The 17,693-nt window shown below is 47.2% G+C and overlaps 1 protein-coding gene across 1 annotated transcript in view; it reads left to right on the plus strand.

Annotated features, from left to right (window-relative positions):
- CENPT (centromere protein T) overlaps positions 1-17,693 on the plus strand; it is a 47,442-nt gene that overhangs the window by 26,409 nt on the left and 3,340 nt on the right. The window contains exons 12-14 of the mRNA XM_019535528.1: positions 4,280-4,495; positions 7,643-7,739; positions 17,227-17,391. Coding sequence (XP_019391073.1) covers positions 4,280-4,495; positions 7,643-7,739; positions 17,227-17,391 — 478 coding nt within the window. The remainder of the gene's footprint in view (positions 1-4,279; positions 4,496-7,642; positions 7,740-17,226; positions 17,392-17,693) is intronic.

The following is a 17,693-nucleotide window of genomic DNA, read 5'->3' on the forward strand; positions in this document are numbered from 1 at the left end:
GGGGGGGTGGGGCTTTAATTTTAATCTCAGATTTTTGGGGTTTTAATCCGAGAACTTGCAGTTTTTAATTGGAGAAAACCAGGATCCCTGGTAATCATGTCTGTTCTCTCATCTCCATATACTGCTGTTAACAAGGATGTTATCTCTGGAGACACTAATCCACAGGTTGAGAACTGAAACTAAGCATCACAGAGATGCTTAATGGGATCTTCTAGAATGAACACTGAGTCCCATTGGATAGAGTGGTTTTCTTTAATCTTTACTAATCTATAGAGGAGCCTCTAGGAACCTCGTAAGACTGGGCCCCTAATATAGTCCATGGCCTGTTGTGATTTATTTATAAAACTTTTCTAAAAAGGTTACATGAATATATTGTCTCAAATAGTATATAATTAGAAGTTATAATTCCTATTACATGATGATATGTTTGAGCTTTTAACATAACCTATATATAGTTTTAATTTAAGATTGTTTTTAAAAAAAGCATCTTAAAAAATAAAAATCTGATTAAATAAAAAAATTCCGATTAAATTTTAAAAAATTGTTTTTCTATCCACTTTGCGCACCACTCATTGGACCTGCAGCACCAACAGGTTGGGCACCACTGCTTTAGGCTATTGGGTTCCCTTCACTTTGTGCATTCTCACTAGTTTTATTTAATTAGTGTCTAGGAGCCCAAGCTTAGGTCATGGTCCTTGGTGCTGAGTACTACTATGCATGCGAACACCTGAAACCCTCTCTAACTGTAGATGTGGTTCTGTGGGTAAATCTGATGTCTGTTATTAGATCAACTAAACAGTTGGATTTTTTTTTTCTTAGCAAGCTTTTGGGTTTAAAAACACTTTTGTCAGGCTGAGGAAACATCTGTAGTTGGTATGCATGCAAGAAAGCCAGTCAGTGAAGATATAAACCATCAGAGAAACAACACCAACACCTTACAACATTCCAACCTTAAAACTGATAAAACTCAAAGCAGCAACCAACCCTCAAATATCAATCTTTCCATGTACACGATTACCAAAACTGAAAAATCTGTCCTTTCTAAAGGCCTAAATTTCTGTCCAGAAAAATACCCTAATAAAATACTTCAATGTGGAAAACTAGAAGAATTCTTCCGATGCCTCTGTTGCAAGCAATATTTCCACAACCAAAATGAATCTACTTCCAACAACTCCTCATCCTTTGACAACATTGAGGAAAAGATCAACCCCCAAAAACATCAGATTGGACATCTCACAGTAGATAAAACTCTAACCTTGGCTGGTATATTGACTGCTTCAGGGAAAGAATGAACAATTAAATAGTCAACAACACACAGCACCATAACAGCTTCTCCCTATCAGAGAGAGAGACCATAGAATCTCTAAGCTATAACCACCAAATAGTAATTAAACCAGCAGATAAAGGAGGAGCCATAGTCATTCTTAATTGTGAAGACTACATAAATGAAGCCAACAGACAACTCTCTGGCACCCCCTACTATAAAGAACTACAGGAAGATCCTATTCCCCTTTTCACCTTGAAACTCAAAAATTCCATCAAATCTTTTCCATCAGAACTACAAGAAAAACTACAGAACTTGATCCCCCCATTACCTGATCCAGGGGCTTTTTATATGCTCCCTAGAATCTACAAATAAAGGAACTGTTAGCAGACCTCTCGTATCCAACCATGGTACTTCAACTGATGAAATGCCAGGTTTTGTCAAATCAATCCTAAAAACGTATGTGACCCAAAGAGCAAGTTCTGTCCAACTATTTCTTGAGTACTCCAGCACCAACATTTCCTTTTTAGACATGATGATCAGTATCCAGAATGATAAAATACAGACCATGTTATACAAGAAACCCACAGACCAGCATACATATCTGTACAAGAACCAGCAATTGCCCTAAACACACCAAGAAAGCTGTGACATACAGCCAAGCCCTCAGATGCCACCGAATTTGCACTGAGGAGAATACCTAGATTACCAGCGCATGAAATATTAAAAAGACTTTCACTCAACAAGCATACTCCTCCAGAGAGATGTATTGCACATTTGAAAGAGCCACCCAGATAGCATGTGAAAAATTGCTGGAGTATGCAAGGAAACCCCTGGCAAATCGCACACCGTTGGTTATGACATATCACCCCTCCCTCGAACCTATGTAGAGAATCCTCAAACAATTGCAACACATACTAGAAGGAGACCCAGTTCTTAAAGAGATCTTCCCGGAACTACCCATGCTAGCCTTCAAACAAGCACTGTACCTCACTGACCTCATCACCAGAAGGAAACTTCCTACAGCCCAAAATATACCAAGTAGATCCAGACCGTGCCATAACAAGAAATGCAAAACCTGCCAACATTTCTCTACCACCCCCACAACAGAACCATCAGTATTCATAGCTGCGTCTCCAGAAATGTAATACATCTTATCCAATGCACCAAATGCCCCGATGGAAAATATGTAGGAGAGACCAAACAACAACTGCACACCAGAATGAATGCATACCAGAAATCTATATTTCTGCTGTGATGAGAATACCCAATTACCAGTGGGCATAGGCAACGTGTAGGGGAGCATGTGCCCTGAGATTGGTCCTGGTCGGCACTGTAAAGCGCTGGCGGCACTGATTCCTACCCCGGTTGGCGATTGGCTGCTGGTGCCCCAGCAGACTCTGGAGACCCGTGCACAGTTCTCACAAGAAAACCACTCTCTCTCTAATCTTCAAAGGGACTTTACAAAACACTTTTCACAGATGAGCCTATAAACTTTACTTCTTCAACCTCCTGGATAGAAAAATCATGGACTAAATATAGACATTGGATTTATGATGCATTATAACCTGCTTTACATGTGAGTTCCCAGGTACCTCTCCACTATTTACCTGCTACATTCCTTTCCCCACCCCCCCAGCCTCTTTCTCACCCACTGACTCCTCAGTTTACATCTTCACTGGCTGGCTTTGTTGCATGCATACCAGTGTCTAGCTTCTTTACTGTTCGTTGCATCCAGGAAGAGAACACACCAACTGAAGATGCTTCCTCAGCCTGACAAAGGGTTTTTAAACTCGAAAGCTTGCTAAGAAATTTTTTTTCCAACTATTTAGTTGGTCTACTAACAGATACCAGATTTACCCAAAGAACCTTGTCTGCCTATGTCCTTAGACCAACACAGCTACAACCTACACATCTCTGTGTGAGATCTGTTTTCATGCTTCCCATCTGCCCTGTACTGCTGCTTGGTCTTCATCCAAGAAACATGCTATGTATATACCAAAATTGGTAGAAGCTGAACTGTCAGTTAGAGGTTAGATACAAGAAGCCTTGTGTCTAATAAAAGAAAGATCTCTTCTGGCTTGCTTCCTGAGCCAGGCTACTGTTTATAAATGACCCATTCTGATTGGACCATAGCTGACCACATAAAGGTTATTGACTTGAAGTCCAGAAAGGGAGTGAGTTGTCTTCCTGTGGTTGCTGATCTGGTTCCTACTAGGTTATATATTGCTCCTTGGTATGGTTTAGTCACAGTTCATTAGAAACTGAAATCTCAGTAAGTAGCCAGTAAGAAGGCGATACCTCAGACTCATGTATTTTAGCACAACTGTCATGCTAGCACTGGTTCAAGACCATAAGGATTATATTTGTTGTGTACAAACTAACATATTTGATGATAGGTATTAGTTTCCCAGCAGGCATTTCTGACCTCTTTTGCAAAAATATTATTGGTTTCTAGCTCTATGGGGTCCAGCAGTAAGATATGTAAACCAATTTCCTTCAGTCTTTACTATTAATATCTGCTTTAATATCTAAACTGCAATGAATGTAGAAAAGGTAGTTGCATAAAACTATTTTGGTGTACTGAAGTATATAAGAAACTGGTACAGAATCTGACATTGAGCTGCTTCTACCTTTTGCTACAGTTGCTCTGCTGGCATTGGAATGTCCCTTTTTAAATGGGGAGATATTGATGAGAAGCTCAGATACTTCTGTGAGCTGAAAACCACATTTGTGCTTTTCCACATTAAGAGCTTCCCATATATTCCCTTCAGAAAGCTACCCAAAGCAAAATGGATGGCCAAGTAACTTAGACTGTATCTGTTTACCTAGCCATTAAATTATTTTTAAAAAACCACATCCTAGACTTCTGGAGCATTTTACATCCTTGTTCAGATATTCTTGGTGACCATCTCACTCGAGCGGTGGCATGCACTTAATGCACATGTGGGTTCTGAGATTCTTGGCTGTAAAGTCTGGTACTGTAACACGTCTGTTATCATTTTGAACATGTAGTTGTTGAGTTTCCTGAAAGTGCTGGAGCCAGAAGGTTAAGCAGGCAGTCCAATGCCTTCTTCACTCGGTATTCTGAACCTACCAGGAAGAAATCCATAGAACCTGTGGAACAGACAGTTGATCTGGATGCTGGAGCTGTTGTAGGAGACATGAGTGAACTTGAAGAGCACAAAACAGAGGAAGAGGAGATAAGTGAGGATGGTGCTGAAAGTGAAGGTAAGAGAGATCTTTGTGGTGGCAGAAAGTGGCTGGATGGTCTTCTTCCTAGGGCCAGTAGACTATAGAAGGATTTTGGTTAAGACTATTATCAGTTCTATTGTCCTGATTGCACAGAAGAATGACATCCAGAGAGATCTTGGAGCTGATGAATTTTCCAAAAGTAAAGGGGTTTTTTTTGATGTTGCCATCTTCAGTAGGCTAAATCTTCAGACTTGTCAAGGACTACATCTTAATCGGTGGGAAGATTCAAACCACTTTGTTCCACACTACAGAGTTGGAAATCAACCACAGCTGCCAAACTTTAGAGTTTTTTTCTCTGAAGCCTGAGGGCCTTGCTGCCATAGGCAGTCTGAACTGTGGGCTCCATGCAGTTCCAGCTGTGGGAACATGCAGTTCTCACGTTTCCCCTGTGCACAGCTCCATGATGCCTTTCTGCTAGAACATGAATGAAAACTTCTGATGCCTTGCGTCTGCTGTGGATATCCAACACCCACCAAGCAGTGCTGTAATGTCAGGGCAACATTCTAATATTATAAAAGTCTCGATCTGTCTGTCTTGTCTGTCCATAATGCTTTATTTGCACTCTGATTGACTGACAAACAGAAGAAGCATTCATATAGGAAGCGGCGAAGCGCCACCATAATGGTGGAGGGGCGAGGCCAGCTGTGCTACCTGCAGGTGGCAGCAATGGAGTGGGGGGGAGTAGGGGAGGCCACCAGAGCTGGCCTTTTCAGTCGTGTGTCCCATCTTCCCCCACCTAGCCTTGGAGGCGATTGTGGGGGGAGAGGAGAGCAGGGTCAGGATGCCACCAGCGCTGGCGTCGGCCTGTCTCTCCCCCCTTCTATTGTTGCCATCTGCAGAGCTGATGTGGGGGGAGGAGCAGGCCTGCCATGGCAGTGGTGGTTGGGGGAGGGAAGGAGTGGACCCAGGCCTGATGTTGGGGGAGGGGAGGGAGGTTAGAAGTGAGCCCGAGCTGGGGGCTTGCTGCAGCAAAGGGAGGGGAGCTGGGGGCCCAGCCCAATACAGCTGTGGCTGGGGGAGGGGAGGAGGAGACTTCCTTTCCCCTTTCAGGCCTGGGCCCACTGCTCCTCCACCACCTCCCCCGTGTTGGCTCCAAGCTCACTCCTTTGCCCCCACTGCTGCCAGGTCAGTCCAAGCTTGCTGCTCACCCCCTCCCCCCGCTGCAGCCACTCAGCTTCTCCCCACCCTTGGGCCTGATTCTCCCCTACCCCCGCTGATGCAGCAGGGAGAGGGGAGCGGGCTGGGACTCCAAGCAGTGGTAGGGAAGCTGGGAGGGGGGGCATGGGGCTCCACCCCCACATCATTCTTAATGGGCGTTTGGCTAGTAAGACTATAAGTGCCATGTTAGGTCAGACCTATGGTCCATCTAGCCCTGTATCCTGTCTGACCATGACAAATAGTAGTTGCTTTAAAAGGAGACTATGTCAACGGACCATTATTTCTAGACTGAATCAACTTGTTCCCAAATGTACCTGTGAATTGGGAAAGCACAGTTGGGAATTTTTAATATAACAGGAATGGAATACTTGTCAGTTTGTGGGGATTTCCTCAGAAGTTAAGTGTAGAAAGAACTAGTTCCAACTTACTGTGGCATTTCCCCCCACCATGGCCCTAGAATAAATAAAGTACCATGTATGTACCATGCAACTTACCAGGCACTAAGTCCTAAGTGAGGAGCAGGAAGAGATGGTGATTAGCATTGCTTAAACAGGAGGAAGCTCTTAAGCCTCCTCTTAAGAGGAGGCTAGATGTACACCTTGCTGGGGTCATTTGACCCCAGTACTCCTCCCTGCCATGGCAGGGGGTCGGACTCGATGATCTGCTCAGGTCCCTTCCGACCCTAGAAACTATGAAACTATAATGCATTAAAGGTAGAAGACTTGAGAGCTGCTGCTGTAAGTACTGAAAGACTTGATCAGGCATGAGAGGGGGAAGGGGTCATGAGATGCTTACAGTAGTGGTACATAGATGGAGATTTTTGGAGCTGATACTGGTAGCTGGTTTTTAAAGAGGCTTATTGGCCAATACCAATCTGATTTCCAATACCAGCCTGGCAGCTTGAAGAGCAGTTGACAGCTGGTAAGTCTGTTGTGGTGGAAGGGGAGGGGAAAGGGAAGAGCCGTGGGGAGGAGATTGAGGCCTCTGCATTGAGAGAGGGAGTGGGGCTGGTCCTGCCCAGCCGGGGGGGAGGGGGGCGGGCAGGGTGCAGGACAGCCACAAGCAGCTCATCAGGGAGGTGGCTCCCTCTGCTGTATGCACTCTGGGAAGGCACGAGGGGGGAGCATGTGCCCCCAAATCTGTGCGGGGTGGGTTGGGGCTGGGGCCAGGGCTGCACTGGGCTCTTTCTAGTGGGGGTTGGGCCAAGCTTTCCTTAGGGTGGGCGGCGGCTACGCTGGGAGGGGGCTGCAGCTACCCCAAAATTCACCGTAGCCTCCCTCTCCCTGCAACCCTCCTTTCCAGCACTGCCACCACCTGCTCTGAGTGCAGCACAGCCCAGCCCCCACTGGGAAGAGCCCTGCGCAGCCCTGGCCCACCCTGCACAGATCTGGGAGTACATATCCCCCATGCCCTCCCAGACCAGCAGTAGGAGCAGTAGCAGGAGGTGCTGGATGAGTGGCTATTGGACAAGTGGCACACAGCAGCAGGAGCCTCCCCACGGACAATCCACAGCTCCGTCCTGCACCTGCCCCACCCCAGCTGGGCAGCGCTTGTTCCAGCCCCACTCCCTCCCTCCCCATGGGGGCCTTGATCTGCCCCCCCAAGCTCCTTCTCCTTCCCCTCCCCTTCCACCACACAAACTTACCAGCTGGACACAGCTCTCCAAGCTGCCTGACTGTGCTCCTTGCCACTTTCGTGCTGCCATGTGGCTGCACGCAGCATGGGCCATTTATCGGCCAAATTATTGGCCATATCAAGCCAATTTCTGATGCAGACAATCTTCTTTATATCGGTGCTGATCTGATATCAGACCGATGTATTGGTGCATCTCTAGCTTACAGTGTGGTCTGCAGTGGAAAAATCCTACATAGCATGACCTATCTTGGATACTTTGGCAGCCCCTGCAGCAGGAACTCTAAACCACTGGAATCCAGAGTTTATGTGTGTGTTGCTTTCTATCCTCAGAACTTTCCATGGAGATGCCTGCATTTGTCCATGCTACGGCCTACAAGGTTTCTCCCTCGCTATCAACCCCACGTTCTCTAAAAACAGCTGTGCCCAAGTAAGTGCAATACCAGGCAGCAGACTGGAAGCTGATGTAGCTGCCAGGCTGGAGTCCTGACGACTGCTTCCCCATTGTTGTCTGTTGTAGGGAGGCCATCTCTGTAGGCTATTATTGGATGCTTTATCACTGGTAGCAAGGCAAAAGAGATCTTGAGTGCAGTCTTCAGTAAGCGCATAAAGGGAGCTGGCAAATTAATGTATTTAATTAAATACTTCCCAGAACAGTTCTGAGATCTTTCAGTGAGTGTTCACTGAATCTTCCCTTTGAAGCTGCTGCAAGGACACTGGGTAGAGAGATCTGTGGCCCAACACTGAGGTGATTAAACCGTTTTGCATGGGGAGGAAAAATCGCAAGTTATCTTGCCTTGCTAAATGAACAGTTCTGTATTGGTTTGGAAATGTGTTGTAGCTCAGTGGCTCAATAAGAGATGTGCCTAGTTGAAGACGAGGGGAACTTCTTGTCTAGTCCAGTCTTCCTGGCCAGTCAACCCCCCTAGCCAACAATGTGCTTCATGAGAACCTATATTAGCAAGCTCTGAAGCCAGGAGAACCTTTCCTCCAGCTATGTAACTCTCTTGGCTTGGTCTAGCTTAGGGATAGGCAAAATACGGCCCGTGAGGCTGCGGGGCCTGTAAAAAATTTAGAAAATTTATATTTATCTGCCCTTAGTTCTGGTCATCTTTGACCCCCCCCCCCCTGCCAGCAGGAAGCTCCAGCCTGGGCTTCTGGCCTGAGACCATGTGGTTGCCCTGGTGGCACCGGAACCTCAGGTAAGGGGGAAGTGGGGTGGGGAAGGGCAGGGAAAGTAGCCCAGGGGAAAGCAGCCCCTCACCCGCCCTGTGGCCAGCACCCTGCACTGCAGCTGCTCACAGCCTGTGTGGGGCTGCCTGTGCCTGCTTTGAACATCCTCATGGGCCGCAAGCGGCTGCAGCATGGGGCACCAGCCATGGGGTGAGGGAGGGCCCGCTTTTCCCCGCGCTCAGTTTTTCCCCGGGCTCCTTCCCAGTGCGGAGGAAAGTGGCCCCTCCCCTGCCCCATGGCCAATGCCCTGCGCTGCAGCTGCTCGCAGCCCATGCAGGGCTGTCCAGAGCAGGGACAGGCTGCAAATGGCTGCAGCGTGGGGCACCGGCCACGCGGCGGGCAAGGGGCCACTTTTTTCCCCCCCTGCCCTGTGCTCAACACCACTTTGTAACCTGGCCCTACTGCCAGCCTGTGCCTTGCACCGGCTCTGGGCTTGCCTGTCAAGGGCAAGGCTGTTTGTCATGCTGGGTAGTGTTTGCCACTGCTGCCTCAGCTGCCCAGCGCGTGAGCTCTGGGCGGGCAGCCACTGACGAGTGAGCCTGGAGCTGGCTTGAAGCCCAGGCTGGTAGCAGGGCCGGGGTGCACGCTGGTGCTGAGCATGGGGAAAAGCGGCCCCTCTTTCATCTCGTGTCCGGCACCCCGCACTGTAGCTGCTTGCAGCCTGCGTGGGGCTGCCTGTGCCTGCTCCAGACAGCCCCACGTGGGCTGTGAGTGCCTGCAGCAGGGAGTCCTGGCCACAGGGTGGGTGAGGGGGCGCCTCTTCCTATGCTCGGCACCAGCTTCTTCCCTGCCAGCTAGCAGGGGTTTGGGCTTGTGCGCTGCCCGCCTGTACCATGGGGCTGGGGGGGCACTGGGTGTGAGTTGGTGTGGGAGCCAGTGGGAACACAGAGCCCACACTGGTCTCCTGGGGCCAGTGCTGGCGGGGCCCAGAGCAGGGTGGCAGGATCGTGGGGTCCCAACCAGCAGGGGTGTCACAAGCTAGCTGGGCACTGTGAGTATATCAATTTAGCCACTAGGCTGTTTGGTTCGGGATTGAGGAGGCAGAGTTGGGAGTAAAGCAATGGCAAGTTTATTATCTCTCTCACACACACAGACACACACCAGTTAACAGAAAGATAAATGTGATAAGCAGATACTACAGTATTAAAGAGCTAACAGTAAATAATAACAACAGATAAATAGATCAATGTGTCGCAGGCCAGCTGAGCACTGCGATGGTATCAGCTGCTGGCTGTTGAAAACAACAAATAGACAGACATGGGTTGGCAACTTATTGGCAGTCCCTCAATGCCCAGTGCATGCTAAGTGATTCTAGTGAAGTCAGGCATCTCCAATCAACACTGTCCAAGGGATTGCTGGGGAAGGTCCCTAGATCAGAATCCCATCTTCACTTACACTGGGAGTCTGGAGTCTGGGCTTGGAACAGCTATTACTGTCTTGTTCCCTCCTTCCTACTGGTCACCTGATATATGCACTTTTTATACCTAGTTTTATGCTAATCTGTTGGCTTAGAGCCACTCAAAGTGTTGTTATTGTATGGAATTAAAAGGTGTTAAAAATTATTATAAAAAGTTACTACCTAGACTTAGGTTTATCTAATAAGCAAATTGCAACGCAGCATCTTTAGGTTTGAAATTAATATTACTCTGCCTAAATTTAACTCTATGACTCTGCTTTTTTTGAGATGTGCTTTTCTGGAATGTGCTGGGTAGGCCAGGCGGTTGAATCTAGTTTTTATCATCATCAAGGTTAAATTCTGAGCAAAAAAGAACTGTAGGTCAGCTAAATTCACAGCTTTAGTTTTGTCTTTGAGGCTTAGTCAGTTCTACAAACAGTTACAAGTTACATTTGCGAGTTACAAAAATACAAACTTTATATTAGCCAAAAATTCCAAATGCCTCTAAGAAGTACATATTTATTGCTTATTAATTTCTTTGGTTCTGGCTGTCACAATCCACCCCTGGCTTCTTTAGAGCATTTGGTAAGGCTTACAAATACGGTTTCTGCCAGGTAGCATATATATGGTTGGCAGAACAACATTTATTTTGGCACGGGTATTAGACTTAATTTTATAACAACAGCATTTAAAGATTATATTGAACAGTATTAATCACACAACTAAACTTATAACTGCTACAAACTAAAGAAAAGGAGCACTTTTAGTGAAGGGATGCATTGGCACAGTACAGACTGCTTTATACTACTTACACAGCAGGGGAGTATTAGTAGTGTATTTAATAATTTGCCCTCCCTCTTGAGCTATGAGGGCAAGTTGTTTTCTTTTCTGGGCAATTTTCAACCAAACTTTCAATGTGGGTCACTACTTCACCCCATCCTTTCAGCTGGGGCATGTCTACATCCTTAACTCAGGATTTTGGAAGACTTAGGTTATGGGTGATGCTTTCTAATTGGATTTTTGGCTACATTAAAAATATTTGGACATTTGCCTAAAAAAATTGGACATTTAAAACAGCTGATGTTCCTTGAAAATCTTGAGTTTCTGCACAGCAGTTGGTGCAGGAGGTCTGAAACGTACTGTTGGGATAGTACAAGTGGCTAAAACTTTCCTAACAAACTTGCTAAGCTAGGGTAACATAGGGAGTTGCTGGTAGGGGTGTTACACAAACCATGTTGGGGGGACTATTGGGCTACCCCCTCCATAAAGTTCCCAAGCCTATTAAAATGCTATTTACAGGGTACATCGGAGATTGAGCTAAATACTTGGGGCCTTCTGGGGTTATAATTCCTTAAATGGGATGATGTAAGTTCCAGTCTTATATACATCTTCCCCCCAGTCCCCTTAAGAGATGGGCCATGGACCATGTGCCATTTGCTACCCCATGTACTACAAAAAAGCATTTTGTCTTGCTACACTCATCGTGTGCTTCATGTGTTTTGGTAAACTAACCATTGGGTTAAAACTGGGGGTAGTCTGTGATGCTTTAAGCCAGCAGGCCATTCTTTGTGTTTTGAGATCTCTCATCACCTGGAGAACCGGTATATTTGGTAAGCTGTACACCATTGTGCCAAAGTGTTATTGGGCAAGGGAACTGCTGGAGCTATTGTTTCTCATTAAGGTGGGGTCAGGGGGTTTGGTTGCCTCTTTGTGCCCCGGGTGGTTGTAGAATTTCGAGCTGCAGGTGGGGTTGCAGCAGTGGTCACATTGGGACCTGGAGTTGGCAGCGAATCTGCAGGCAGAACATAACAGCATTAAGGTCATTGGAAGAAAATACAACAATGTCCCCTTGTTCACTCATTTTTCTTTATTCTGGCATATGGGAGGAAACTAGGTAACTACCCTGTCTCACAGTAACATTGACAGATTCTTCCTTGCCAGTTCACAATCTATCGCTGACAACTGAGAGGTTAGTTTCGCACTTCTTAGATTGCAGTTGGGCTCTCCCAGTATCCCAGTGAGTCTGAGGCCCTGGCAGTGGGTGCAATTTGGGGTGCAGGAACATGGGAATGCCCCACATTAGTCAAACAACAGCGAATGACTAGCAGTTCCGTCATGATGGCATTCCACCCCTTCATTGCTGGGTGAGGGTGGTAGCATTGCTGTGGAGCAGGATGATGACTCCAGAGCATCCTGAGGCTGCTATGGCTGTGCCCATGGATGGACCCAGTCTGCAGGAATAAGGAAAAACGGAGTCTGACTCCCGTTAGATGGATCTGACCTTGACACCCACCATGAGTTATGTATGTCCCATGCCATGAGTACCCCTTCCCATCTGTCTCCCTGCGGATGCCTAACTACTACTCGGTCTCCCGCTTGGGGTTTCCCCCAACCACTCCTTGGCCATTCCACTGCCGACTCATGGGGCTTGCTTTGACTAAAGGCTTGCTGCATGGGACATCCTCTGGCACGGGGCTAATTGTTGGCCCAGTTGACTGAGCGATCCAGGTGCAGGTCTCAGTCTTTGAGGGCCGAACTAGCAGCCATTTGCAGGTTGCACTTTAAGATACTGTTGGCTTGTTCTACCAGTCCCTCAGATTGCAGATGATAGGGAATGTGATAGGTTCACAGCATGTGATGTTTTGCGGTCCACTCATAGACAAGATGGTTGCAAAAATGTGAACTGTTGTCACTTTGCAGCACTACGGGAGGTGGGTAGATGGCTAACAGGTTTTCTAGTGCCTTGGCAGAGGCCCGGGCGAACATCACTTTGGTGACTGCTTCTACTACTACAAACATATATTGTCGCTTTTTTGGGAGTGTGGGGAAGCGGGCCTTGACTTCTTGGCAGGTGATGCAGGAGTTGAATAATTCTTGTGTTTCCCTTTTAGTTAGGTGAATGCCCCAGGTCGCTGCTAGGCAAGCAGTGCCATCACGGCCAGGGTGCCCATGCTGCCGATGCAGCCGTTCTGCAGCTAGCACTCCAGGGGTCTGCTGGAGGGAGGGTCCAGGTGCTTTCTCTGGGGGTGGCTGAGCCTCTACTTCAGCAACAAGGGCTTTTGTGCTGTCTTTGGCTAGTTTATCTACTTGTCTGTTCTACTTTGCTTCAGGCTCTTCAGCTTTTTTGCTCCCATGTGCTGCACTAACATGTCGTATATGTAGGGGAGAAGGCTTCCCTGTGCCATTGCCCACAAAGCCTCCCACTCATCACAGCTCCAAATGTCTCTGCCTCGCCTTTTGAAGTTTTCCTTTTTCTATGGGGTAGCTACTTGGTGTACCCCTCTACTACCATCTACGAATCACAGTAGATATAAATGGGTTTTGTATAGCTTGACCCTAGTAACAGTTCATAATTGGCTACGTTGACTGCAGCAGCTAGTTCGGCATACTGCGCACTTTGACCGTTTCCTCTTCTATCAAAGCAATCAGTGGAGACCACCCTTCTGCCCTCTCTGCACCATTTTATCCCTCCGAACTTACCATTCTCGATCCTGTTCATGACGCCAATTTTGTCACAGGCCAGCTGGGCACTGTGAGTATATCAATTTAGCCAGTAGGCTGGTTAGTTCGGGATTGAGAAGGCAAAGTTGGGAGTAAAGCAATGGCAAGTTTATTCTCTCTCTCTCGCTCTCTCTCTCACACCAGTTAACAGAAAGATAAATGTGATAAGCAGATACTACAGTATTAAAGAGCTAACAGTAAATAATAACAACAGATAAATAGATCAATGTGTCGCAGGCCAGCTGAGCACTGCGATGGTATCAGCTGCTGGCTGTTGAAAACAACAAATAGACAGACATGGGTTGGCAACTTATTGGCAGTCCCTCAATGCCCAGTGCATGCTAAGTGATTCTAGTGAAGTCAGGCATCTCCAATCAACACTGTCCAAGGGATTGCTGGGGAAGGTCCCTAGATCAGAATCCCATCTTCACTTACACTGGGAGTCTGGAGTCTGGGCTTGGAACAGCTATTACTGTCTTGTTCCCTTCTTCCTACTGGTTACTTGATGCACATGCTTTTTATATGTAACCTTATGCTAATTTGTTGGCTTCAGAGCAACTCACAGTGTTGTTCTATAGCTATTACCCTATGGAATTTAAAATGCTTTAAAATTATTATAAAAGGTTACTACCCAGACTTGGGTTTATCCAATAAGCAAATTGCAATGCAGCATCTTTAGATTTGTAATTAACATTACTCTGCCTAAATCCAACCCCTTTAGAACTCTCTGACTGCTTTTTTTTTGAGATGTGCTTTCCTGGAATGTGCTGGGTAGGCCAGGAGGTTGAATCTAGTTTTTATCATCATCAAAGCTAAATTCTGAGCAAAAAAGAACCGTTAAGTCAGCTAATTTCACAGCTATAGCTTTGTCTTTTAGGCTTAGTCAGTTCTACAAACAGTTACAAGTTACATTTGCGAGTTACAAAAATACAAGCTTTCTCTTAGGCAAAAGTTTCAAATGCCTCTAAGAAGCACATATTTATTGCATATTAATTTCTTTGGTTCTGGCCGTCACACAGGGGCTCTATGGAGCCAGGCCACTGTCCCCCTTTCCCTGCTGGTGCAGTCCAGCCCGGCTCCACAGCCCCCTGTCAGCCTGCGCCCTGCTTTGGGCCCCACTGGTGCTGGCCCTGGGACATTGGTTCCAAGATGGTGACCAGGGGGTGGGGCACCTATCAAGGGGCAGGGCTACCCATGTGGCCCTCAACAGCCTGCCAAAACTGGATAAGCGCCCCCCCTGCCCAAAATAATTGCCTGCTCCTGGTCTAGCTTCTCCATTGAAACGGAATGGTACTGAGACTTGTATGATGTGCTGCTCTGAACAGGGTGAGTGAACATATTTTGCAGCCTGCCTCTCCATTGTATGAGATAGGAAGTGATCAAGTGATTTAACCATCAGCAAGAAGAGCACAGTGGTATGTGATAGTCATCCCACACTTTGCAGGGCCACAGCTGAATCCCACCATGTGCATGTTTCTACACTAGGATTGTTCACTGGGATGTGGTCTTTCCACATCCAGACAGTGAGTAGGCGTAAATTTTCCTGTAGAAGGAGTTGCCATTCTCCACTGACAAAGGGAATGCAGGTGGTGGATGCAGTTTTTATATCCTTCTGCAGGTGGTACAGGTAGTTTAAAGTTCACTAGGCTCTCAGCCCTGGGACGGTGCTAAGACTATTATCATTGGTCCAAATCCTAGCTGTTGAAGACGATCACACAAGAAAGGTGTCTTTGAACCCCCACCCCACCCCTGGCAATGAGCTGGCCTGGCTGTCTCCCAGTGTAATTAACAGGGATCCAGGTTTTCTGTTTGCTTCAGGAAAATGTAGATTTTCTCCTTTAACAGAGAGAAGCACAGATTTTCTCTTTTAAAGAGTAAAACACTGGAAACAGTTGGCACAGTTCCAGCCTGCAAGGGGCTGATTGGGTCTGCAGGGAGCAGGAGAAGGGTGATTTCAAGCAAGGGTTGCTGTGTGCATTTGGCAGCCAGGTAGCAGTGGAGAGCAGCTGCCACAGCTCTCTCCAGGTAAGTCTTTGGGGAGAGGAAGGAGCACAGACCATGTGTTGGGGAGGGGGAGGGAGCATAGACAATGCTTGGGGGTTGGGCAAGGGGAACACATGCCCCCTGAGATTTCTGTGCCCACAGTGCATTGTGAAGCTGCTGCAGGGCTGGACCAGCTCCAGAGAAGCCACTTCCACAGCCCAGTGCATGGAACCAGTTGTGGGAATGAGCACTGTGCTGCCAAGATGAGGCACCCCCTGCCTGCCCACCAGCAGCAGGGGGCAGAACTCCATGCTACCATTGCTGCTGCACCTCACCATGATACTGCAACGCTCCCTCCAGCACAGGTCCCACCCACTGGGCCACCGAGGCAACTCCTTTCTGGAGCTAGCCTGCTGCAGCCCTTTGCCCCACTGGGTGCAGAAATCTCAGGGGACACATGCCCTTCCACCACCTTTTCCACACCCCCACTCCATCACACATTTGGAGGGTGAGGAGCTGTAGGTTTGGACTGAGGTACACCAGTATGGGCAGGGCACTGGCATATCAGGGCTGCTCAGTGCCACAATGTGGCGGGGCGACACAACTACAGGTAGTTAACACAGATACCTAGATATATTTTGTGGCATTTCACTTCAGTCGTGGAAACACGTGGATATTTCACTGTTTTTATCATAATTTGCAATTTTTAAACAAAGAAAACAAGGATCTCTGGTCATTAAAATGGCCCCATGGTTGTCAGCAGTTGAGACTCTGGAGCATCTCATGGCCATGCAGTAAGGTAGGGCAGGAGACAGTTTAGGAGCTTGAACTGGCCTTAGAATTCCCATATTGGCACAATTCTCATGTGGCCTCTATGTAGGGTTTGGGTAATAACATCTGCTTTTAGAAAAGTAAAATACAACTATCGCTAAGCTTCAACCCTCTCTTGTCCCCATGAATCAGCATCCATATACCCAGTGATGGATGGGTAACAGGCATGGTGTGGCTTGGTTTTTTGTCCAACATTACACCGGTTAGAATCCAGGTTATTCGTTCATTTTCATGCTCTAACTGCTGCATGCACTTCATTCATATCTGGAGCCAAAATTTTCCCAGCTGCATGTGCCATGTCCTTATCATACTGCAGGAGGTTGTGACCAAAGAACATGTAGATGGGCATGTAAGGGTAAATCAGAGAAACTTCTTGTGTGAGGTCTCTGCTAACTGTGTCCTGAGACTTAGGACACCTTAGGTTCTAGTGTCTGATCCCCACTGGCCTGCTGCATGAACTTGGGCAGAAGGGGGAAGAAATCTGCCTCTGCTTTACCCTCTAAAATGTGACCAGTGAATTACTGGCTCCCTGGCTAAAGTGTTGCGGGATTTACAGAGAAATGCAGTAAAAGAACTAGATGGTATTAATATTGTAGCATGGGGATTCTGTTCTGCATAGGAATCTTTTTTGGTATAAGGGCTCCTTCTGAAGAGAGCTATAAGATGTGGTGCTAAAGTGTAAGAGCATTGCATCCTTTATGCTGTTTTATTGATAGGAGAGAATTAAAATATGCAGCTTAGGAGTTGGAGGAGGAAAATGAGTACTTAGGAGAGAGATCACTATGTGCTGCCATTAAAGGGGATGTAGTGTAAATGGGTGTCAGTTTCTCTGATACCGACCTTCTAGGGAAGCAGAAGGGATAACACCTGATAATACCTAAGCTGGCCCCCTCTTAGCCATAGCTCACTTGGGCTCCTGATGTTCCTCAACGCATCTTAGCTGGTTTGGCTGGCATTTTCTGTTTCCTTGAAGGTCATCCCCAAAGCCTCCCACAGCCAAACAGGCTCCAAAGAAAAACAGAACAGAGCAAAGAAGAAAGCGGGAGCCTGCACTGCCAAGCAGCCTGGTGAAGAAGATATTTAGCCATTATGTGAAAATGCCAGTGGCCAGAGATGCATTCAAGGTTGTGGAAAAGTGGTGAGTAACAGCAAATTCTTCCCTCCTTGCCCTGTTCTCTCTTCAAAAAAATACCTGTCAAGAGACAGACAGTATAAAGCTGCTTGGCCCCCTGCAGCCTTTCCTGGCTCAGCTGGAAAAGAGCTGGCAGGAGGGAGAACCACCACAGAAGGGTCTCCTGCTCACTAAGAGATAGCAGCAGGCCAGACCTGTGCTGGCAATACTGTGTGTTGTGGCTGGTGCCATGATCAGTGCTTGTGCTGCTGTACAGGAGCCTCTGGCTCAGGGCCCTGTGTTTCACTCTAAACCAGTGGAATTTGTGC

Source organism: Crocodylus porosus, unplaced genomic scaffold (assembly GCF_001723895.1).
Source record: "Crocodylus porosus isolate Cpor-Errol unplaced genomic scaffold, CroPor_comp1, whole genome shotgun sequence".
Lineage (NCBI taxonomy): Eukaryota > Metazoa > Chordata > Crocodylia > Crocodylidae > Crocodylus > Crocodylus porosus.